This window comes from Mandrillus leucophaeus, unplaced genomic scaffold (genome assembly GCF_000951045.1).
Source record: "Mandrillus leucophaeus isolate KB7577 unplaced genomic scaffold, Mleu.le_1.0 Scaffold1178, whole genome shotgun sequence".
NCBI classification, from domain to species: Eukaryota; Metazoa; Chordata; class Mammalia; order Primates; family Cercopithecidae; genus Mandrillus; species Mandrillus leucophaeus.
In genome coordinates this window covers 290,031-314,110 of record NW_012100076.1, presented here as the reverse complement: position 1 = coordinate 314,110, position 24,080 = coordinate 290,031, and the positions used below count along the sequence as shown (strand labels likewise).

The window sequence follows — 24,080 nt, the reverse complement described above, 5'->3', positions numbered from 1 at the left end:
CTGTCAGAAGCAAGTCCCAGCCATGTCTCCTGTGGAGGGCACTCCAGTCAGGAAGACGCAAATCACTGAGCAATGTCTCCTGTAGAGGGCGCTCCAGTCAGGAAGACGCAAATCACTGAGCCATGTCTCCTGTGGAGGGTGCTCCAGTCAGGAAGACGTCCTCTGCTGAAGATTGGGAAAAAACTTGAGCCTTGACTGATTTCTGCTACCTTCAAATCCCCTTCAGGTTAAAGGTGCTTAGACAGCAAAGAGTAAAGGCCAGCCCAGTATGGAGAGCATGGAGGGCAGAAGGCCACCTTGGCCAAGGCCCACTACCTGCCTGTTCCCTGAGGAGGTGACAGTGCCCAACAGGACTCTTAGACAGGAACGAACATGCAGAGCCTCCTTAGCTGCTCTCTAAGCAACCAGAACTAGAACGCTTTGTAGACAAAATGAGGTCCAAGATTACCTTGCATTTTTTATCCTTCCTTGGTGTTCTGTATATTCTAACCTGGGGGGAGGAAAAAGCAAAAGATAAAAACATAATTCCCTGGAGATGAATGGCAAAGTTACACATTGCTGTTTTCTTCTGCCCGATCCCTGTCATCTCTCTGCAGACACACAAGGGGATTGGGGGTTGAAGGGACACAGTGTGAGCCCACAGGCTCACAGCCTCCTTGCTCATCTCCAGTCGAGGACATGGGTGCTGCCCCAAGTAATAGAATGTGTAACAGTGCAAAGAAAATGGCTATAAGGATGCTGAAGTTCAAATTACTAGGTTCATGGTACCTTCCATGAGGGTCATCTTTGTCTGTGTCCATGCTTTCTCTGAAAAAACAAAAGAGAATGTGACTGCATGTTAATAAAGACATACAGAAGAGCTTCTTATCGTAAGACAGAAGGCTCTCATTTATCCAGAAACCAAACAATTAGAAAGCTGGAACAGCCACAGTATCGATTAATGATGTATAATAAGGGTAAAACAAACAAACAAACAGAAATTAACTTGAACTTACTATAAAACCTGGACCAGCTTCTCAGGTTATCAAACAAAAGTTATCATCCCAAAAGAATCTGTGTGTTAATATATATTTTACCATATTCTGATTGTTTGAAAATTGGGAATATGTAGTGTTTATAAAAATGCTTAGTTAACCATAGGCTCGAAATACCTCTAACCTCTCATTATCCCCATAATTCTGGATAAATGAAGCTTATTCCATTTGCAAAACATATTGAGCATCAAAAATAAATGTGCACACATATCTATTTGGCAGGGAAGGGGTGAAGTGAGGAGGGTGGAATTAAAGTACCAACAAAGTACTGAGCAGAGCCCCAGGCAGCTTTCCAAAGGCACTGCTGCCAAGTGTTCTGCTTCTCAGTTAGATGGGAACCCCTAGACTTCAGGAATTGGGATGGAGGGGCGTAGTGGGGCTGAGGGCCACAGAGGGTCCTGGGGTCACAGCAAAGATCTCCCTCCCTTTCACAGACTCCAGAAATCCAAGTTTCGTTGCATCCTGTGGTTCAGTAGAAGAAAAGAGACTGAAATCCCCAGAGGAAGGAGTTCCAAACCCCCCTCACAGCCTTCTCCTATCCATACATTTATCAGGAGGGCATGGACTGCCAGCTGGGCCTCTCTCCTTTTTCCTTTATCCCATAGGAAAAGAGAGATCATGGCCCTTCAAACAATGTAATCCCAAGGGCAAAAATAGCTGTTTCTAGGAGCACTGGATCATATCGTGGGCATTCTAGAACAGTGTTCCCAATCAGATGCCCTGGGGTTCCTCACAGGCAGAAGGTTTCTCCAGCTAGTTCTAAAGTTCAGAGATCATGCAGGCAGCACGGAAAAACAAAAATTCCCCCATCCCTTTTGTCTAGAATTCTATCTGTTCCTTGAGGCCAGGTGATAATCTCAGGTGAGAAAAAGCTCTGCCTGACAGTCATAGATGACTTCAGTTACATTAAAAGATAATGAAAGGGATTACGGTTGCTTAATTAATTGAGTCTCCATGAATTACAGAAGATTAGCAAACCAGAGTCCACAAGGGAAATCTTGGGTGGTGACCAAGCTGGAACCCACAGGTCTACATGACAGAGGCCTTAGAACATATCAGTGGCTCCCTCAGCGCTTGCTCAAGACAAAGGGTTTGTGGCCAACATCTCACAGTCTTTCTGCTGGGGAGTTACTGCTATGGAAGAACGCCCTCACAGCCCTCATACCCACTCTCCAGCCCCTGGGTGTTGGCTGTCTTAATCATCTGGGATAACTTACATATTAATCATAGCATCTCCTAGTGGGCATCTGACCTCCAGCCATTGTGCTCCCCAAATTCGACCTGTGAACTTCAGCAGAAAGGACATCTGCTGTAGGGGGGATACCTCCTCGGAGATTTTCCCTCATTAAACAAAAGAAAACCTCTTAAATGGACATTTGGGTAAGATTCCACGCAGGTGCTTAGGCAAAAGAAAATGTGCCTTTGAATGTTCTACACTGCCTTATTCCCGAGGTGTTTGTACATATATAGAAGGGATGACTGTGAGTGTGAAAATTTACTTAAATGAAAAGTCATTAAGTCTAAAAATAAACAAAAATACTATTTAATATAACAAGTTCATACTAATTTAAATAATGTTTCAGGACAATATCAATGTTCCTAAATTGTTTTCAGAGAGGACCTCCACTCATTCCTCCCATAAACATTCATTAAGCACCTGACACTTGCTGTCTTCCTCAGAGAGGTCCTCGGGCTAAGCTCTCTTTGAACCCCCTGAGATGACACCCATAGACTTAACCCTCTTGCTCAAAGGAGCAATGAAAGAAGAGGAAGAAAGGGGTAAAAGGCAGAACTTGGCCTTAAGGCTGTTATTTTCCCTGGGTGTAGAACATTTTGGGAATAGGAGGTGGAAGTTAAATGCCTCAGTAGTGCTGAAGGCTCCCTTCTTGCTTACAAACTAGGGGAAGGTAAAGCCAAAAACCAACTGTGTAGCCACCTAGAGTTGGGTTTTTTATTCCCATCCCCTTTTCCAGGAGAAACAGTAGCTGGTTGCTAGATGTTCCATGCCCAAGAACTGACACCAAGTTTAACAAGAGGAAGACATGCCCCAAAGGCCTTACTGGTAGTCAGTGGAGCTGCCTTTCCGTTTGCGGTTGCAATCCACACCACTGGTACCAAGAGAGCCGGAAAGCAGGTCAGTGGGGCCCGGGGACATGAAATCACTGATGGTTGAAGAAATGTCCATTCTCTGGTCTGCCATTGGATGATCTGGAATTGTTACAAGAGGCACAAAGGCGTGTTTATTTCGATGAGCTCTCGAAAGCGGTGGAAAACCCAGGGTGGTGCTTGGCGGGGCTGGGGGAGACCCGGGGCTGGTTTACAGCAGCACTAACGCATCTCTCACACCCCCGGACCCAGAACAGGCATGATAGAATGGAAAGAGCATCATATTTATTTTAAGAGTTTTTGTAGGAAATTTAAGCTCGCCCGCTCATTTTTCTGGTGAAGACATAAAAGCCTAGAGAAGCTGAGCAGATTCTCAGTCCCTGTGCTGTGGCATGGAAAAACTAAACCAGAACCAGAAACTCTAGGAGTGACAACCCAGGGCGGTTCCCACTGAGGGGACCAAATATCCCAGATGTTCTCCGACAATGCTAATTATTTTTCCTCCCTTTTCTCCACCAACAAAGCTAATTTTATTTTATTTTTATTTTTTACTTGTTTTGAGACAAAGTCTCACTCTGTCACCCAGGCTGGAGTGCAGTGGTGCAATCTCAGCTCACTACAATCTCCACCTGCCAGGTACAAGTGATTCTGATGCCTCAGCCACCCAAAACGCTGGGAAGCTGGGACTAAAGGTGTACACCACCACACCTGGCTAATTTTTGTACTTTTAGTAGAGATGGGGTTTCACCATGTTGGCCAGGCTGGTCTTGAACTCCCAGCCTCAAGAGATCTGCCCATCTCAGCCTCCCAAAGTGCTGGGATTACAAGTGTGAGCCACCACACCTGGCTGCTAATTGTATTTTCTTCTAATCAATAAACATATGATCAAGGAAACGAATAAATGCAAGTTCCTTATTATCTTTGTACTTCTGTTAGGACTTTTGAGAGCTTGTTTGGAGGTCCTAGCTGAAGAGCGCAGTTACTCATATACCCTTGACCAAAGACTGGTCCTCCTCTATCGGAGATGGTCATCCTTTTTGAGCATACAGCTTTGGGAGGGACGCACATGGACTGGCGAGGGAGGAATGGGACACCCACCTAGCCAGCCAGATCAGCTCAATCAACCCTGGCGATCAATGGGGTGACAGATGTTGCAGCCAGATCATCCTCACATCCTGTTATGACCTTTGTAAACATTGTAAGAAAGCAGAAAATATCCTTTCTTCCACTGTAAGTCTTACTTGGGAATCAGGAAAATATGGTCCCCTCTATCACGGCCCAGGCAGTCGGCCTGTTTTCCCCCACTGTCAGCATCCTTTGCAAGGAAAGCCATGAATGATGAAATGAAGACATTGTAAAGAAATTTGCAAAACATTTTGAGAACTCATATTTTAAAAGCATTAAGCAAACCAGCCCTTGAAAAGGGCCTAACAAGTGCCTTGCAAGGGACTCTGACTCCAAGCCCAGTTGAAGAGGTTGGGCAGGGTGCCTGCCTACAGTCAGGGGGTCTGAGCTCCGTGAAGTAGGACTGGAGCTGTCACTATCCCCCTCTGGACCCAACTTCCTTCATCTGCAAACAGGAGGGTGAGTGTGAGCTACTGTTTCCCACTGTCACTGTTCTGCCGACAGATAAGTGAACCAGTTGCCTCCTGGTTAGATGACTGCCATTTTTTCACTTTGATAAGCACTGCTGGGGTGAACATCTTTGTGCATGTATCTCCTTGCATTTGAGCGATAATTTCTTAGAATAAATTTCTAAAGGTGGGACTGACAGGTCAAAAGGGGACACATGTATTCTGGAACATACTGTAACACTGTGCTCCAGAAAAGCGACAATAATTTCTATCCCCAACAAGAGTTCTTGCCAGTCTGAAGAGGAAAAAAAGACCTCGTTGTTTTTACTTGTATTCTTCAGCTATTACTGATGGTGCTCTTCTGTTTACAGGCGTTTTTCTGTCTTCCCTTGTGTCTGCTCATGTCCTGTTTTTCTACCACAATGGCCTCCTACCCCATGTTCACCTGTGTAACAGGGCATGGCTGGAGAAAACATACCCCTTAGAGGCCTGCATGCCGCCCAGCGATGCTTCATTCCCCTGGCCATTTATTTTCTCTTTCTGCTATGAAGGACTTCATACTTTGTCCTCTCTCCTCAAACTTCCATCATCTCCTCAGTCTCCATTCTCTGCTGAGGACTCTGCTTCTTAGTGAACTGAGAAAAGAGGCAGGTGCACACCCACTACCTCCTTAGATGCTCCTACTTAGGATCCCTTCCCAGCTGATGCCTGGATTCTACCTCTCCCACCTCCTCGAGACCACCATTTCAGAACCCTCGCCCCAGCCCAATCCTGCACCATCCACTCTCCCCACGCTACTGAATCATTTCCACTTGGGTGAAAACAAGAGTTATGTAATTCCCATCTTGGGAAAAATAAACTTACTTGAATACCATCCTCCTCCAGCTATTGTCCCATTTCTCTGTCTCCGGTTTTTTTCCTCTTATTCTCAATAACCCAACTCCAATCAGATTCTCTCCCCATCATTCCCACAAAACAGCCCTTGTCGGGCTGACCAGTGACCTCCCCACTGCTAGATCCAATGGCCAGTTCTCTCCTTGCCCATCAGCACATCCAGGATAGCTGACCTCGCCCTTCTCACTGTCTCATGGCTTGGGAGATCCTCCTTCTTGCAGGATTCCTTCCATTTCAGTGGTCACTCCTTTTTGCTCTCTTTGGCTGGCTCCTTCTCATCTCTCTCAACTTCAAGGAAGGGTCCCATGGATGTCCTGGGCCCTCTTCTCTATCTACACACGCTCTCCAGGGGCTCTAGCGTCATTCCTTCAAATACTATAAACACTGTAACAACTCCCAAATTTACATCTCCAGCCCAGATGTCACCCTGAATTACAGATTTTTATGGCCGACCACCTCCCTGACGTCCTCACTTGAATATACAAGAGAGATGTCAAACTGAAACATCCATAACCAAAACTCTAATTCTCTCCAAGCCAAGCCTCTCAGTCATTCCCATGTCAATCCTTCTGGTTGCCAGGCCCCAAACCTAGAAGCCATCCTGACTCCTTTCTTTCACAACCTGAATTCAATCCATCAGCAAATCCTATCAGCTCGACATTCAATGACTTTCCCTTTTTCTTCACATGTCATTTCATCAGTGAAGCCCCCTTGAATAGCCATATAATGCAAACCCTGCCAAGCCTCCCTAGCCCAGCCCCCTGCTTAATGTTTTGTCCTTAGCCCTTATCAACATGTGACCTACCACAATCTCCCATATTCATTGGCTGTCCTCTCCAGTAGGGTCTAAGCACCAGGACAGCAGGCACAGTAATTACTCCCTGTGCCCTTAGTGCCCAGAATACTTTCTAGTACATACTAAGTGCTCAATAAATATATATTGAATGAAAGAATAAATTTGTATACCAAGAATATTAATTTGTTCATCATTGATGTTGCCAACACTTTTTCCACCCTTTTGCTTAACTTTGTTTACGATATTTGTATGTGGCACCAAAAGTGACATGTTTTAAAAGCCTTTTCTTACCCAGAATAATATAAATATTCTCTTTTTTCCTAAGATTTTAATGATTTTTTAAATTTAATGCTATTTGGAAATTATTTTGATATACTACCTAAGCTTAGGAATTTATTTCCCTCTAATGGATAGGAAATGTTTTCTAACACCATTTGCTAGCTCATACATCCCATTGTCACTAACCTGAAATACACCTTTATTGATTTATCACCTATTTCTGGACTCTCTACTCTGTTCCTCTGATCTAGTTATTTCCATCACAGTACCATACTGTTTTTATGACTGCACTTTAGAATACATTTTAATAGCTAGCAGAACAAATACTCTCTCACCGCTCTTTATTTTCAGAAATTTCCTAGCTATTCTCTCTGATTTACCCCTCAAGAAGTATTTCATGATTATTTAATCATATTAAAGACCCTGTTGGGTGGGTGACATTGTTGTTACTTTGTCATTAACATTTACAGAAGCAGGGCCAGGAATGAGTACCGAGCCCTGCCCTCAGGGTCTTGGTGATTTATGGAGCCCTGGTCCCCTTGGACCACGCAGCAGACATGAAGTACATCCAGAATCCCCCACTCCCTTTTTTGACCAGTCAAACAACCGCATGAGGTGGAATATCCCAAGTTTCAGAGTTCCTGGAAGAAACTACGCTTCCTAAAGGAAGAATTGCCATGCAAGCTACCAATAATCATCAGTTCACAGGGGGCAGGAATGGGATACTACTTTGTTACCTGAAGTTACAGTTCTTACACCCCAGATCCAGCTTGGGAGGAGTTAGGGGCCTCTGGACTTGGTCACCTCAAAGCGATTTTCATGTTTTATAATTTCTTTTCAGGCAGTCAGCTTCTTCCAAAAACCTACAGTGGGGGCCACAAGAAAAGAAAACCCAGACAGGTCACTTTGAGGTACGTAAGTGTAAAAATCTCTTATTAGCTAAGGGAGACAGTGGAGATGGTTCATGATTCCTAATTACAGGGAGGAAGGCTGGGCGAGCATGTCACATTCTACCGGCACTTACCACCCCTTGCTGCCTGGCCATCCTTCAGCTTCTTGTTAAAGCTAAGTTGCAAACACATGAAAAAAATCTGGCAGGAGATATTTTCTGTGAAAAACAATGCCTTCAAAGTTACTAAAACTGGATTCTTGGGCATGTCCTTAGAAGCAAGTTAGTTGTGTTTTTTTTTTATTTCTCCTACGGGGTCAAGTAATCATAATTGTGAAAACTTGCTGAGTGTGATTTTGTGTCAGGCTCTATCCTTATTGTTTCATGTAGATTAACTCACTGAAACCTGAAAGTAACTCTATGAGGTAGACACTTCTGTGTTCTCCATTTTACAGAAGAGACTGAGGCACAGAGAGGTGGAAAAACTAGCCAAAGTCACATAGCAAGAGAGTGGTAGCCTCCAGAAGCTACCTCACTGCTGAAGACACCACTTAGCTCTTGCTAGGTTGAAGGTAGTGGCCTGAAGCCAGACAACAAGAACAATGAAAAACAACAGAAAACAAGTCTTCAGAAAACATTAAGCCGAAACATAATGCCAGCAGAGCCAACACCTGAAACGAACTGCTGAAGCAAGCTCCTCGGTCTAAAGAAAACATCAGTGAATCTCAAGTGCATCTGGGCACATACGAAGTTAAGAAAGAAAGAAATTCTGAAACAGGGTTCATGGTAGCCACGTGGCAGTGCTGCCCTCCCACTTACTGAAAGGACTGAGGGGTCTCCTCTCCACCCTATGACTCATGTGGAGGATTCCTGTGTCTGGCAGGAACTGGCTCTGAAAGGAAGAAAAGGGTCACCCCACATCCTCCTAATCCATCCCTGCACTGCCTTGAGATGGCAAGATTTAGATTTTAAACAGGGCTTTCCTGACCTTTCTGAAGCAAAAATTTTGGCATTTCAAATTTCACTGGTTAATTCTTGCAGTCTTTGGGGTATCTCTGCCTCGATCGTTATAGAGATCTCCAAATGAATATCTGCGAATACAACTGCTTCCAGCCTCCCAAGGCATTCATTCCCCATTGCAATCTGATTCAAGAACCCTCACTTTGGGATTCTGTTAACCCCAGTCTGGGCACATGCAAATAATGTGACCAGAAATTCTGGGCTTCTCGTTCTTGAGCCTCAACTGGTAAAGCAGCAGCAAATGGATGTGAAATCCCCAGGCTTAATATACGTAATTCCATCTAAATCTGATTCTCTGTTTAGGTCACACGCTATCCTCCCAGCCCCCAAATTAGCAACCCAGAACCTACCCTGGGCTTCCTTCTTCTCTCCCTCCCACACCCCACAGCCCCCACACAGCCCTCTAAGGGATGGGCCCAGCCACTTCCTTCTAGCTCCTTGTCACTGCCTCTGTTCAGTCTGCTGTCCTCTCCAGCCCCATTCCCTCCCCACTGTGGTCAGAGGCGGGACACCCCCTTGCTCAGACCATTGCAATAGCTTCACTGCTCCCCCTAAGTCTTCCAGACAAAGTTCACCGCCCCCCCAGCAGGAAACATCAGGCCTTGCTTAATCTTCAGCCCAACCCTCCCATCTGCTGCCCAAAGCCCCCAACAGACTGAAGACGATAGTTCCCAGAACCACCTGCCTCTGCTGGGCCCACATTTCTTGGAGGTGTGGCTCCCTTCAACCACCCTGTCACCTGATAAACTCCTACTTTCCTTTCCTCTGCCTGCGGGCACACCTCCTGGAGAAGCCTTCAGAGCTGTATCCTCTCTCCCTGGCTCTCCTGCAGCAGCTCCTGCCCAGGTTCCTTCATGCCCTGTGGCCATTCTCTGCTTGTAGGCGTGTCTCCTCCACCACCCATAAGCTTCAGGTAGGTAGGGCCTTATTTATAGGCATCTCCTGTGCCTGGTCTCATGCCTCACTCCAGGTGGTACTCAACAAATGCTAAATAAATGAAGAACTTCATGTCCTTTCTCGTTCTCTGAGTTCCCTGAAATTTACTTAATTATTTAATTATTTTTTGAGACAGTCTTGCTCTGTTGCGCAGGCTGGAGTGCAACAGCATGATCTCGGCTCATTGCAACCTCCGTCTCCTGGGCTCAAACTTTCCTCCTGCCTCAGTGTGCTATGTAGCTGGGACTACAGGTGTGCACCACCATCATGTCCAGCTAGTTTTTATATTTTTTGTAGAGAGGCTTTGCAATGTAGGCTTTGCAATGTTGCCCAGGCTGGTCTCAAAGTCCTGGGCTCAAGCAATCTGCCCATCTCGGCCTCTCAAAGTGCTGAGATTACAGGCATGAGCCACCATGCCCGGCCCTGAGTTCCTTGAAATTTAGATGAAGGATCCAAATTTCAAGCACTAAACTCCATATGAAATTTCTCATTTTGATCAATTTTCCCAATATTCAAATTTAAAGAAATAATAATAATAAATGCTAATAGATTTTGGTACTTTTGCAAAACAAAAATCAAAAAGCCTTTTTAATTTTTTTTGAGACAGGGTCTCACCCTGTTGCCCAGGCTGGGGTGCAGTGGTGTGATCATAGCTCACTGCAACCTAGAACTCCTAGCCTCAAGTGATCCTCCCACCTCAGCCTCCCAAGTAGCTGGGGCTACAGGCATGTGCCACCATACGCAGCTAATTTTTTATTTTTAGAAGAGACAAGGTCTCACTATGCTGCCCAGACTCCTGGGCTCAAGCAATCCCTCCATCTCGGCCTCCCAAAATGTTGGGATTATGGGCATGAGCCACCACGCCCAGCCTCAAAAGCCTCTCTTGCATGCTTAGACAAGGTAAGGAAGCTAAACCAGTTGTGACACTTAACATTATTTCTGGGAAACTGTTTTCTGCCCAAGAACGCATTCTTAGATGCAAGAAAATAAATAAAACAACAAAAGATAAAAAAGAAAGCCTCTTCTGGGCTACTTCCAAAAGGGATTTGAGCCAAAAGAGGTGCCTTTGAGAGGGTACCCTTGCCAACGGTGGACTCTGAGGGCCGCCCTGACCCGGCCATCCACATGGCATGTGGTGAGGATGCTCTGGGGAGAGTGTGGCCTGTGGTCCTGGAGTCAGGGGCTGCAGGTGTGCCCACTTCTGAGCTAGAGAGCCCCAAGGTGAGATGGAGTCTTGCCGGACCGCCAGAGAAAGCAGGGCATGGAGGGACTTGCGCAGGATGCCTTGGAAGAATGTGAGGGCACCCTCCATTCCACCGAGGAGCATGGCGAAAGGATCTCAGGGGTCCCACAGGAAGGAGCAAGGAGGGTGGAAGAGAAGTCACAGCCCAGCCTGCCCTGCAGAGAGAGGCCTTGGCAGCTGAGAAAGGTGAGGGCATCAACCACTAGAAGGCGTCCAAAGGAGATACAGCTGCTCCTCTGAGCAGAGCAGGGTAAAGCTGAACACTGCCCCTCAAGAAACCCATACCCACTATCTACAAGAAGATGATCACATCCAAGACCCCCAATCCAGACCAGGTGACTCTCCTTTCCCTGGTCCCTGCTCCAGCACCCTAAAAAGCAAAAGAACAGAAAGGTGAGCCTGGCAGAGTGGATCAGTGTTCCAGGCTGAGCTACCCCAGCCAGTGGGAAGGTTCTGCACAGCCTGGTGGCAGGGCTGGCCATGTGACTGACTCCGACCAGTGAATGAGAGCAGAAGTCACAGCCACAGCCTTCTAAAGGACCTTTAACATGTGTTCCTCTGTCTGCCCCAGACCGTCAATTTCCCAGATAGAGGCTCCTCCTTTAGCCAAGGCCCTGGATGGACAGTAGCACAACGAAGAAATAAACCTTTGCTACAGTAAGCCACTGAAATGTTGAGGTTGTTTATTACCAGGGTGACCAACTCATCCATTTGCCCGGGACCTTCCCATTCAGCACTGAAAGTCCTGCATCCTAGGAAATTCCTCTGTTCCAGACAAACCAGGATGGTTGGTCCTGTAGTCAGTGCTATTGTACAACTCATCGTATGGTGACAGACACGGGCAGGAAGAAGGAAATTAAGACTAGGATTCTACAGCCACAGATCAAGCCTGATCCAAGAGCAGGAACAGGAAACAATGGCATTTACAATAAACAAGTTTAATCTTCACAATAATCTATCCATTCATTGTGATCATTATCCCAATTTTCAAGGTGAGGAACAAAGAACTGAAGAGGCAACTTGTCTTACTTAAAATGACACAGCTAGCAAGTGGGGATGAAACCCAGGTGTGTCCAGCTTCACTGCTGGTGCTTCTAACTACCACATTGCTGCCAATCCTGCCTCCAAAAACCACCTCCCAAAAGTATAATACAGAGACAGAAGCAACACAAACAAACAAAACATAAAAAGCAAGCATTCCTGGAAAAGGAACAAGGAGAATTTATAAGAAAAAGAAATCCTGGGTCAGGAAAGCTACAGGAACTGAGCAAACAAGTTATCTCTGAGCTTTCTGGCAGCCAGGGCAGAGAGGGAAATGCTGGCTCTCACTCTTTTAAGACCTGGAAGTGTATCAGGGAGTTCATCAGGACAGGCCTGAGCAAGGAGAGCTGTCTCTGGGAAGGTTCTCTCTATGGGACCTGAGTAATACTACGTTGAATGGCTTGGGGAAAACAAGTGTTATAAAAGAACAGAGGACTTCCCCCTTTTTAAAATGGGACCCCAGTGAAGGCCTGCCTCTCTTTCTGGCCCACAGTGTTACCCCTAGTGTGACAGCTGGGTGGAGCTCTGTTAAAACACTTGGTGAAGCCCCAGAATGTCACTTGGGTAGCAGCCTTCCATGATGTGGCGAGCTTAGGAAAATAGGGACAATAGTGAATCAACACCCTTGACGACTCTGTCTGGTATCCGTGTGCTTACTGATCTACTTCTCCACAAAACTCCCAATCCCCAGCAGGGGTGCGTGAGTTGCCACCTCTGCTTTCCCACAACCTACCTACAGGGAGCTGGCCCTGAGCACAGCACATGCTCCAGAAGTACTGCTCTCCTTCCCCAGCCCAAACAGCCATGCAGATGGCCCCTGGCCCCACTCTTCACTACATGGTGCCTGCCCTGATGTCTGCAGAGGGAGTGAACACTGAATTGCTCTGACCTGTTCATGCTCTGATCTGTTCAGAGGGCGGTGCCTCTGAGCAGAGGTGAGAGGCTGATGGGGTCCTGTCCCCACTGCAAGTCCTGCCTGACCTCCATGGTTACTGTGACCGCCTGTGGGGAGCCTTGCTTTGCAACAGATTTAGAAAACCTTCACTGAATGTCAGCAGATGCCTTGAACCTAAGGTAACAAGTGTTTGCACAAGGATCATTCAATAAGCATTTCTCTAGCCCCTAGCAGAAACCACAATGGGGACGAAGACAGAAATCAGCAGTCCTTACGTTCAAGATGTCCTCAGTCCAGCTAGAGGGACAAGTGTTTTAATAAGTACATGTCAGCATGACCAATTCACAGGCAAGCCATGTTTACAACTGTACAAGCAATGCACTGCCCTACTCCAGAGGTGCCTGGGGGTTTAGAAGTGGCAGATATTTGTTGAGTCATGATGACAACCCTCCAGCAGGTGGCAGTCAAGTGTCTTGAGGAAGGCGTGCTTTTTTTGTAGCAGTGGGGCATAGGTAAGGTATAAGAGCAGAACAGACGAAAAAATGATTTGTTTGTGGGCTTGGGTGTCTGTGGAGGGGTGCTGAGGAGGTGTTAATAAAAGGAGAACGGACCAGCGAAGAGGTCTTAGGAGGTGTTGCAGGGGTTTGCCGGGTGGCCTGGCTGGTAGGGAGAATGCCCTGAGCAGAGGACAGCAGTATATGCAGTGGTACTTCAGTCTCAAAGGTGCTGGTTGTCAGGTGTTGGGGTGTGAGGAGGGCCCATTTGTGGCCCTTGGGTACCCAAATTCAACTGGTAGCTCTAGATGCTTGTGGATCCCCAAATTAAACATCAATCAAGGAGACGGCATTTGGAGCTATGGGGCTTGATCAGTTGAGAGGATCCCGCAAGGAGTAAGATTTGTAAATCTGGGGCACTATGTCAATCAAAACAAGGCTGGTCTTTGTGGAAAAGAACCCCAATATCGTTGATAGAGGAGAGTCCACAGAATCCCAGTCTCCCAGACAGCTACTGAGGGTTGGTAGAGGGATTCAGAGATCTAACTAAGTCACCAAACAGGACTAGTTCCCCCAGGGCATGCACCTAGCTCAGTAAAGGCACTCGGTTTGCTGAATGATAAAAGGGATGTCTTCTTAACCCTTTGCCAAGTCCATCACTGAGGTGTAGAAAGAAAACAAGCTACCAACCCACTGGGCATCCTGGGGGGGACTCTTGGTCCTGGATGTGGACGTACAGGCCACGGATGAGACAGCTGTGGAAAGTGGCCTGACTCCACCTGACCACTGAGCAGCCGCCCAAATTGAAGTGGCCCAGGATGAGGCAGCAGAGCAAACAAAATGGTCACAATGGGAGCATCTGAGTTGGCAAGCAGATCAAGGAGATTACTCTTTCAACAGGGCTGATTATAATGACTGCAGAATGAGTTGGAGTCCCAGGAACCATCAATCCCCTTAACGTTTCCATGAAGCATCTGAAAAGGGAACTGATACCACTTAGTGCCTTTACTGCTCTAGACCCTTTATAACATAGTGATTCAAAGCATGCTCTCTGATGGGAGATGGCGGTCAAGTTTCAAATCCTGACCCCATCATGTATGAGTGCCTAGCGTTCAAATCTCAGGTCCCACATTTACCAGCCATGTGATGTTGGGCACAACATTTAGTCTGTATGTGTCACTGGTCTCTGACCCGACCTGTAGGATAAGGATAACATTACCTGCCTCACAGTTGTGGTGAAGAGTAAGTGAGATATACAAAGTGCTCAGAATGGTGTCTGGAGCATAACAAGCCCTCTATAAGTGTCATTATTATCTTCCCATTAACCATCACAACAGTCTCATAAGACAACTAGCTAATGTTTCATCCGCTATCTTACAGATACGGAAACTAAGTTTGAGAGGGTAAGTAACTTGATCGAGATCAGTGATTTTGTACAACGGGAAGGAAGATTTAAACACAGGCCAGTCCCATCTAAAGCCCATACTCCGTCCACTGTGCAGCACAGCCTCCATGCAAACTAAGAAATGGGCGCAGTCCAGAGGGTGCAGGGATTTACAAATTCTTCAAAAAGTACTTCCCAAAGTTCTGCCATGGAACACTAATCCCACAGGATTGTAATGATGTTATCTGGGGGAAAAAATCAGGGGCCAAATACGTATAGGGAATGCTGGGTTCAATAGTTAGGTGTTTCTTCTGCAAGGCTTCTTGGACCTTTAAAGATGGGCCCATGGAGGGTGAAGGTCTAAGGGCAGTGGAGTCTGAGTCCCAAGTGTATGCATCCACATACCATTTATCACCTCATGTCTAACAGCCAAGGGTTCCATGGGGCACACAAGGGGAACCGTGCTCTGCAAAGCCATTCAGGATTAAGAGTCCCCTCCTGTGTGACCCTCCTCTCCCCCTGCTGATTTCCTCACCAGAAAGAGCTTATTTCTCAGCCTCTTGGCTCCTCTGAAAGCAGCCCAGGCTCTGAGGTTCACGTCCCACTTTTTCTTATGAGTGGTCTCTGGCCACTTCCTTTGCCTAGTGCATGCTCACTGGCCTGGCACTGTCCTATGCCCCTCATGCAGACCCTATGCATTTAGCCCATGGCCTGTCCCAGAACCAGGAATTTTTTGCAAGAGTTTTCCCCCAGCCTAGACCCCAGAGATGGTCTGCGTTACCTGGAGGACAACATGGGATCTGAAGCCACAAAGAGAACTCCCAGGTGCTTCCTCTCCCCAGGCAGGGTCCAGGCCTTGTTCCCCTCTGCACCCCGGCACCTAGCACTCCACATCTGGGGGCAAGGCCGGGGGCAATATGCGCTGTCTGCCACACCCCTCCAGTCCTGCCACTTCCACTCTGGGGACCAGGCTGGTGAGGCCAAAGCTCTCTTCCCAACCCTTGGTCTCAACACGCCCCTGCGTTCAAAGAGGGCACAGGGTACAATCCCTGATGGAAGCAAGAAGGATCAACGAGTCATGCTCAAGGACCAGCTAAGTGAAGGCGCATCCACCTGGCTCCTATTTCTTTTCATTGTTTTCCTGCCTGTCCTTGTCTTTAATTGCCACAGAATAAGAGGAGAGAGCCTGGTTCTACAGACTCAGGGGAGGAACACTCCTTTCACCAACCAACTTACTGCCTGAAGTTGAAGAAAATTCTGGAAAACATCTGCATCTTGTTCTAAAGGAAACAAAAGAATGCACTGCTGTTATTTGGTGGCAAAGGGAGAGAGGCCGGTGTGAGGGAGGGTGGAGTTAGGATGGAGCACCTGAAAGGTGCTTGTGTTTCTGGCTAGGGCTTAGGGTTTGCCAACAAGACAGGCAGGGCCAGGCGGCAGGGGCTGGGCTCAGGGCAGACTGAGACGCAAAGAAGAAAACCACACGCCTTCTTCGAGAATGTTGGGAGAATGGGAAGAATATTCAACAGCAGAGAAAGGGAATATTATAGGATCTTAGATGGAACGGCCTACACCTTTTACCACAGTAAAGAGCAAGGCCAACTACAAAGCAGGGTGGTGGGACCCCAGGACAGGCAGGAAGGGATGTGTGGGGCGGGAAGCCTGCACAACAGCAGAGCCTCCTGGCAGAGCTGGGCAGCGGGCATGTCTCCAGAGCAGGCCGGCCAGGTATGGGACCTTCCTGACAGAAGAGGAAGCAAGTGGCAGCAGAAGAAGAGGCTGAGGGTTCTCCCCCAGGTACCAGAAAGGCAGGAGAAGTGGGTTTTGACAATAGGCTGCCCCACGGATTCTGGGGTGACACAGTAGCATCGGCTAAGGATGCTGGGGGCATCTGTTATGTCCCACCCAACACAGGGTTTGGCTGACTGGCAAGGAGGCCTCGGATGGCTACCACTGCCCCAAAACCTTGACGCAATCCAACACAGTTTATTGAGAACCCACATATACCAGGTAATTTCTTCGGTGAAAGAATTGGTAATTTGAGTAAATTTCCACCACAAACTGCATGTAGTAGCCAAATTTTAAATCGGGACAATTTGGTAACAACGAAGACACTGTTGGTGCGCTGGCCCACGACCACTCATTAATCTCTCAACAAATATGTACTGAGGGCATCCAAGTGCCAGGCACTGTTCTCCACGGCAGTGCTGGGGATGGGGGTAGGGACACAAAAATCCTTGTCCTCATCTGGCACACCTCCTGGTGAGGAAGGCAAGAAAACCAAACAAGTAAGTCGGGTGCTGAGTGGCAGTGAGTGCTCAGGAGGAAAGTCAGAGATGGGGAGGAGGCAGACCACGGGAGGGAGGCAGTCAGGAAGGCCCCAAGGAGGCTGGACAGGAGGAGGTGAGAGGCGACAGAGGTGTTCCATGCAGAGGACAGCTGGTGAACAGGGCCGCAGGGAGCTGCCCAGTGCTAGGGGACCAGTGACTTGTGGGGACTAGGGAGAGGAGACAGCTGAGGAAGGTGGGGGTGCAGTCAGAGGGCCAGGCCTGGGGGCCTGAAGACCCCAGTAAGGATCTTGGCCTTGACTCTGAGTAAAATGGGGAGTGACATGATCCCTCTTAGTTTTTACGTCCGGCTGCAGTGGTGAGAAGACACCCTGTATGTGTGTGTGTAAAGGCAGGGCAGAAAGCTGAGTTAGGAGACAGCTACAACAGTCCAGGGAAGAGATGCTGTGACTCAGCCCTCAGTATTAGGCGTGGGGGTGATGAGAAGCAGCTGGATTCTAGACATATTTCCAGGGGCTGTGCTGATCAATGGGATGTGAGGTGTAAGAGGAGTCAGTCTGAGTGGCCATGGCAGGGTGAAAAAAGTCAACTCTTGGTATGTTCTGAGAAGTTGATTCTTGGTATGCTCTAAAGGAATAGCCAATGGGTTTCCTGATGGTCTAGACATGGGGGTGACTCCCAGTCCATGAACTGCACAAAGGCCCCCAGCCAAGGGGGCAAAGCCACTTTCCAGGTACATGCCCCATGTGACAGCTGGAGGAAGAGGGCCCTGGACGCCATCCACCTATCCAGGGAGGAGCTGCTGGTTTGGGACATGTTCAGTGTGGGATGCCTATGAGATGTCTAGTGACACCACAGGCCCTGCTGCTGTGAGTGGAGGTGAAATAGAGCAGTCACCGGCCACCCCCGCCCCTCTGAACACTGACCACGTCCCATTTACTGAGCATCAAACACGTGCCTAGGATGGTTCCTGCCTCGACATGTCTCCTTCGGTCCTCATAACGACCTTTTGGGGGAGGCATCGACATCATGTAGAAGATGACTGAGGCTTAGAGAGGTAAGGCAACTAGTCCAAGATCACACGGCTGAGAAGGGCCAGAGCAGGGACTGGAACCCAGATATGCCCAACTCTGGGCTGGAACTCTGCACATGCTCTGTTGCTTCAGTGACTCAGCAAATAAAAGCAACAGCTCTGTCCCAAGTAGGAGAAAGAGAGCAGGGCAGGCTCATACCCATCCCTCCCCCACCTACAGTGCAAAGATGTCAAAAATCAGTACCAAGGACGTGAATAACCAGTGCGCTGGCGGAATGGCACATCTGTTCAATGGGTTAACTAAAAGCCAGGAGATCCTTTTTGTTTAAACGTGAACAACTGAAAACCTTTCTAAAATGCACTTGTCCATTTGCCTGGCAAGCGCACTTGGAGGAAGATGATGTAATCTATAACGAGTCTCAGGATCTTCCGAGCCCTAGATCTAACATGTTGGTCTGAATGTATCCTGCCTGATCCCAGAAATAACCCAAGTTCCTCTTAATGAAAACGAAATCAGCTTGTTTTTTTCCCTTCATTTGTCTTCTTTTGGCAAGAAGAATTAAAAAAAAAAAAAAAACCCCACAAACTTCAGTGATTTCAGTTTCATTTTTCTGAGCTTTGGATATAGTGAGTATCATGTTTCTGTGGTTCTGAACAGGCATGAGTCGTAGAGCTCAAGGTCATTTTTCTGAGAAAATAGTGCAGGAATCACAACAAAAATAACAACACAAAAACTAGTGGCAGAAACCACACACCAGGTTTTTTTTTCATGCTAGTCAGTGTTGTTTTGTTTAGTCCTCAAAGAAGAACTAATTAATTCTGAGAGGGGTCAGATAAATCGCCTGAAATTCCTCAGTTCACAAGTAGGAAAGCCAGGATTCAAACTCAGGTCTGTCTGACTCCAAAGCTCTGTGACAACTGAAGCAATACTACCTTTTCTGAGTTAAAACAAAACAAAACAAAACAAAATTTCCTATAAATCAATAAAAAAGCAAATACTTCAGTGAAAAACTAAGCAAAGAATATGAATAGGAAACCACAAAAGATGAAACACAAAGACCAGTAAGTATACAAAAACACGCTCAATCTCATAACAGTCAAAATTTAATAGATAATATGCCACTTTCACTGCTCATATTAGCGAAGATTCTATTTTAAAGATAATACCAGTATTAGTGAAGATGTGGTAAATGGGCAGGTCAGTACACTGTATATCTGAATATAAACTGATATACCTTTTGACAAAGTAATTTCATGTCTAAATTAAATTTTATGTTTAAGAATATCATCTCTTACATAGTACTCTTTTAATAGACATGCACTGGTATCTGTTAATATATCAACAGATAAAAATTGATATACATTTAATAAGTTTTTATTTAATTAATAAATTATTATTTCATTTAATAATCTTAGTGAACTGATATACATTGATATACATTGGTGAAAAAAGATTCAAACTTATATACACAATATTTCCCAATCTTCTTATGTGTCTATAGAAAAAAGACAAGAAAAAATTCACCAGAATATTAAGACATCTCCAACTGGTGAGATGGGTCATTTTTGTTTTAACATTATAATTCTCAATTTTCCATCTTTTTCTATATTGGACATGAATTATTTATATAATAAAATTTCATAAACACAGAAAGGACTGAAAGGAAGTAAACAGAAATGCTGATGGTAGCTGTCTTTGTGGGCTGAGACAATGGGTAGTGATTTTCATCTTTCAATTTCTCTACCTGTTTCAAACTTTCTCTTATGAGGTTGTGTTACTTTTGAACTAAGCAGAACTGTAAAACTTAGTGGTAAGTATTCAGATTTTCTGTAACTATATCAACATCATAGAAAAGACTTCAACTAGTTTCCAGTTAGGAATAACAAAGGACAGGGAAATCACACACCAGCTACCCTAGATGAAAGCCTTGGGAAATTTCCAACACAGTGAGTGTTAAGGGACCAAAAGCTTACTGCCAGCCCACACATGACCACCAAGGCAGCATCTGACACTGGCACATTCACAGTTTGTGTTTGCCTTTTAGGTGTTGTGTTCAGTTCTGAACGCCTGGCTATCCATGGCATCAACCCAACAGGCGCACAACATTGCTGCTCAGTACAGTCAGTGCTGGGCAGCATGTTCCCTAGTGACAGTTGCTCTCTCCTGGGGACCCTCCTGGATGTCAGACCTTTGTGGTCCAACTGAAGAGCCCTCAGGTTTCAGGGCAGGTAGAGGCCCAGGCTTGAGCAGGATGCTTCTGGTAGACTGACTACACCCACCCAACTTGGCCTACAAGTTACCCCCACGAGAAGCCTCATTACCTCCTTGACTTTCCCCTGGACCTGCCCACAGCTCCCAGAGTCAGTCTGACTCAGACTGAGGTGCAGGTAGAGGCCACAAAACAATCAAAACAAACTTAGTAAAGAGTGGGGAGCCTGGCTGGCTTTTCTTTCTTTAAAAGTCTATATGGGGACTTCTTAAATATATATATGCACAGGTGGGAGGAGTGAAAAAAATAGAGATGGCAAAAATGAAAAAATATGACAATGGAAACTGTTTCAGGCTCTTTTAGGATTATATATTTTCTAAAAGGGACAGGGGAAACATCAAAACACCTCATTTCTCTGACAATGAATGCAGTTAAAAATTTGGACTTCTACTACATATCCTTATGTAAAAGGACATTTCTAAGAGATATGAAACCATTTCTTTTTATTTAAAGTCTGTCTTAGAATTTTTCTAGCTAATTTGTAAGCATGTGTGTGCATGTGCACACTCTCTCTCTTGCTCTCTCATATTTTCAAAGACGCAATAAAAATATTTTAAATATGTCCTTAGCTCTCTTGAAATCTGTAAACAATATAACCTTACAACATTTATAATTCCAAAAATAATCAATATAATGCCCTAACTGTACTACAAAGAAGAAAGGAAATATAGTTAAAACTAAGACAGGCCGGGCGCGGTGGCTCAAGCCTGTAATCCCAGCACTTTGGGAGGCCGAGACGGGCGGATCACGAGGTCAGGAGATCGAGACCATCCTGGCTAACATGGTGAAACCCCGTCTCTACTAAAAATACAAAAAACTAGCCGGGCGAGGTGGCGGGCGCCTGTAGTCCCAGCTACTCCGGAGGCTGAGGCAGGAGAATGGGGTAAACCCGGGAGGCGGAGCTTGCAGTGAGCTGAGATCCGGCCACTGCACTCCAGCCCGGGCTACAGAGCAAGACTCCGTCTCAAAAAAAAAAAAAACAAAAAACAAAACAAAAAAAAAACTAAGACAATATGTAAATCAATATGCAAGTATTGAGGCACTGCTACACCAGAAAACATCATGAAAGACATATGAAATGCTTGCACCTCTTCATAACAAACAGGCAAATCTTACATACTTGGTAGCTGTGTTCCTAGAAAATTCAGTATATACTAAAAACATGCAAAAATTATTTGTGTTTATGTGTTAATTGGAGTCAGATTCCAGGCTCGGATAATTTTAAGCAGGGTTTTGCCTACATGAATGCACTGAGCATTAGGCAACTGTGCTGGTGTTGGGCAATCTTTTGTTCCCCAAGCATTATATCCAGCACCCCTGCCTTCCCTTCTTCCCCCAATAAAGCCTCGTCTGGGTCGCTGTGACAGCCAGATCACCCACACACATTCCCATGATGTCCTATAGGGGGCGTGACGTACCCACTCAGAACCGGTAGCATTTCTACAGACAAAAAGAGGCAGAGAGGTTAGCTATTTACCCAAAACAACAGAGAAAACCCAATGGCAGACTGGACTAGAATAAGAGAAGGAATAGATAGCGGAGGAAGAAGGAAGTTATTATTGTCATATTTATCTTTCTTCACTGCTAGACAATTGTGCCAAGCACTGTTATGTCCATGCAGAATCTCATCTAATCCTCCTGTCAATCTTCTGGGTTAGTACTATTATCATCCCCATTTTTCAGATAAAGATATTACCTTGCAGGGAGGTGAAGTAACTCTCATAGCCCTATTTTTGGCAGAACCAGATTTTACCCAGTGCTTTTTACATTGCTTCAAGGTGCTCCCCTCCAGGTCTCTGAGTCGACGCCCCAGGGTCCCTCACTTTGCTGCTTAAGTCTCTGGAAAATAGTGACGGGAATGCATGCTATCTGAAAAGCAACTCACAAAGAGAAAGATGGTTCAATCCCAGCATCTCAGCCCTTCTGGTCCTGTCAGTATATGGCTCTGGCCAGAAAAGCCCAGGCATCCCAGAGCACGGGAAGCAAAGACTCTGGATGAAGTCATGGGCCATCTTTCTCTAGACTCCTGGAAGAGCCTGGCTAGAGGCACCAGGGAGCATTTCAGGAGAATGTGTATTTGGCACCTACATCCCAGTTTTGGAGGGTAGGTGGTCATCACATCCTTCCACCCCCATAACTGCTGGAGTTGTTCTCTGAGACTGAATATCGGATTAGGCACTTGAAGAGGTGACCCAGTTTTACAATTCTTAGGTACCTCTCTCCTACTTTCTGGCCATAAAACCATGACTAAGCACTTTAAACAAGAAACCTATTGCTCAGGCACCATGTTCAGGTAAAGAAAACATCAAGAGCCCTGTATTTGTCACCTCGATCTAAAGTCACCATTTCATGAACCCTGTAGGGCCTGGCAGAGCTACAGGATGAACCCATTTGTTGGGGACAGGGCAGATGCCTCTGCCCTGCAGTCTGTTCTGTCAAAACAAATTCTGAAGGTTTCGTAGAAAATGGTTCAACTAAGGCTCCTGTCAAATGATTTCTTGCAAAATAAGTTAAAGCAGGACCAGCCCAAGTCCAGTGCACCATAGGCTTATTTTTAGCATTATGCAGGAAAGGCTGTAAGATATTCTGGCACCACAACTAAGAGCATGGGCTCTGGAGTCACAATGCCCAGCCCCAAATCTCTGCTCTGCTGCTTGATTGTGTGGCTCTCGACAAGATGTGAGCCCTTGTTCCTTAGTTGCCTCATTGGTAAAACGAGGATGATGAGAGGGCTTACCTCACACGGTGATTTTGAGTCATAAATAAGACAATTCATGTACGGAGCTTAGAACAGTGCCTGGCCCATGGCAAGCACTCTCCGGATACATGTCACCTTTACTGGGATTAATACTGACTGCCATGCCATAGAAAGAATGGCTGAAGGCACTGGAGAACATAAACCTTGTGGAGGGAGATAGAGCGGGTGGAGAGGGAAAGGACGTGGGTCCATGAGCACTACCTTGAAACTTCTAAAGTGGAATTGTGCCATGCCTATGGACCTTTGTTCGGTGTTGCTACAAACAGCAGAACTAGGTCACTAAGGAAACACTGCCAAAAGGCAGATCTGGGCTCAGAATAAAGGAGGATTTTTAAGAGCCAAAGATGTCCATAAAGCGGGAGCAGGAAGTCTGGTGCGGAGATGTCCGAGTGGGGCTAGCGGACTGCCTGTCACAGGCAGCCACTGCACAGATGGGATCCTCCGGCACTGGTGGGTGGCTAGAGGAAGTGACCCCTTAGGCCCCTGCCCACTGGACCATTCTGTCACTTTGAAAATAAGTAAATAAATGCTGATAGCCAGGGTGTGGCTGATCAGCCTGAAGGAAGGAGGATGGACTTTGCACCAGTCTTTACACAACCTTCAAAACTTTTACTTAATACTCTCAGAACCACATCTGGTGGTGGCAGTGGGGACAGGAATGACAGGTAATGGCTCAAAGAACCAAAAGTGTTTCTAGAACACCTGCTGGTCCCAGACAATAATTCAGGGAATGTGTAAAATGACAGGGCTGTGACAAGCTATTAACATTTTCTTACTTTGGACGATTTAAAGAGTATTGGCTGGGCGCGGTGGCTCACGCCTGTATTCAAGCACTTTGGGAGGCCAAGGCAGGCGGATCACCTGAGGTCAGGAATTCGAGACCAGCCTAGCCAACATGGCGAAAACCCATCTCTACTAAAAATCCAAAAATTAGCTGGGTGTGGTGACATGTGCCTGTAATCCCAGATACTCGGGAGACTGAGGGAGGAGAATCACTTGAACCCAGCAGGCGGAGGTTGCAATGAGCTGAGATCACACCACTGCACTCCAGCCTGGGCGACAGACTGAGACTCTCTCTCTCAAATAAAAAAAAAAAAAAAAAAAAAAAAAGACAGTATCGATGACTAATGCCATTATTATCTGGGGGCA

General features: G+C 46.3%; 1 protein-coding gene across 7 annotated transcripts in view; it reads right to left on the bottom strand.

Moving 5' to 3' along the window:
• Positions 1-24,080, bottom strand: part of ARNTL (aryl hydrocarbon receptor nuclear translocator-like) — a 112,727-nt gene that overhangs the window by 29,707 nt on the left and 58,940 nt on the right. For 4 of the 7 annotated variants that reach the window (XM_012001432.1, XM_012001441.1, XM_012001422.1 and 1 more), the window contains 4 exons: positions 7,421-7,546; positions 3,095-3,242; positions 769-807; positions 449-490 (listed from right to left, as the gene is read on the bottom strand). In XM_012001432.1, the coding sequence (XP_011856822.1) occupies positions 449-490; positions 769-807; positions 3,095-3,234 (221 nt within the window). In that variant the 5' untranslated portion in view covers positions 3,235-3,242; positions 7,421-7,546. Of the gene's footprint in view, positions 1-448; positions 491-768; positions 808-2,251; positions 2,323-3,094; positions 3,243-7,420; positions 7,547-24,080 lie in introns of all 7 variants that reach the window. The other 3 variants (XM_012001463.1, XM_012001458.1, XM_012001412.1) reach the window with 3 other exon arrangements.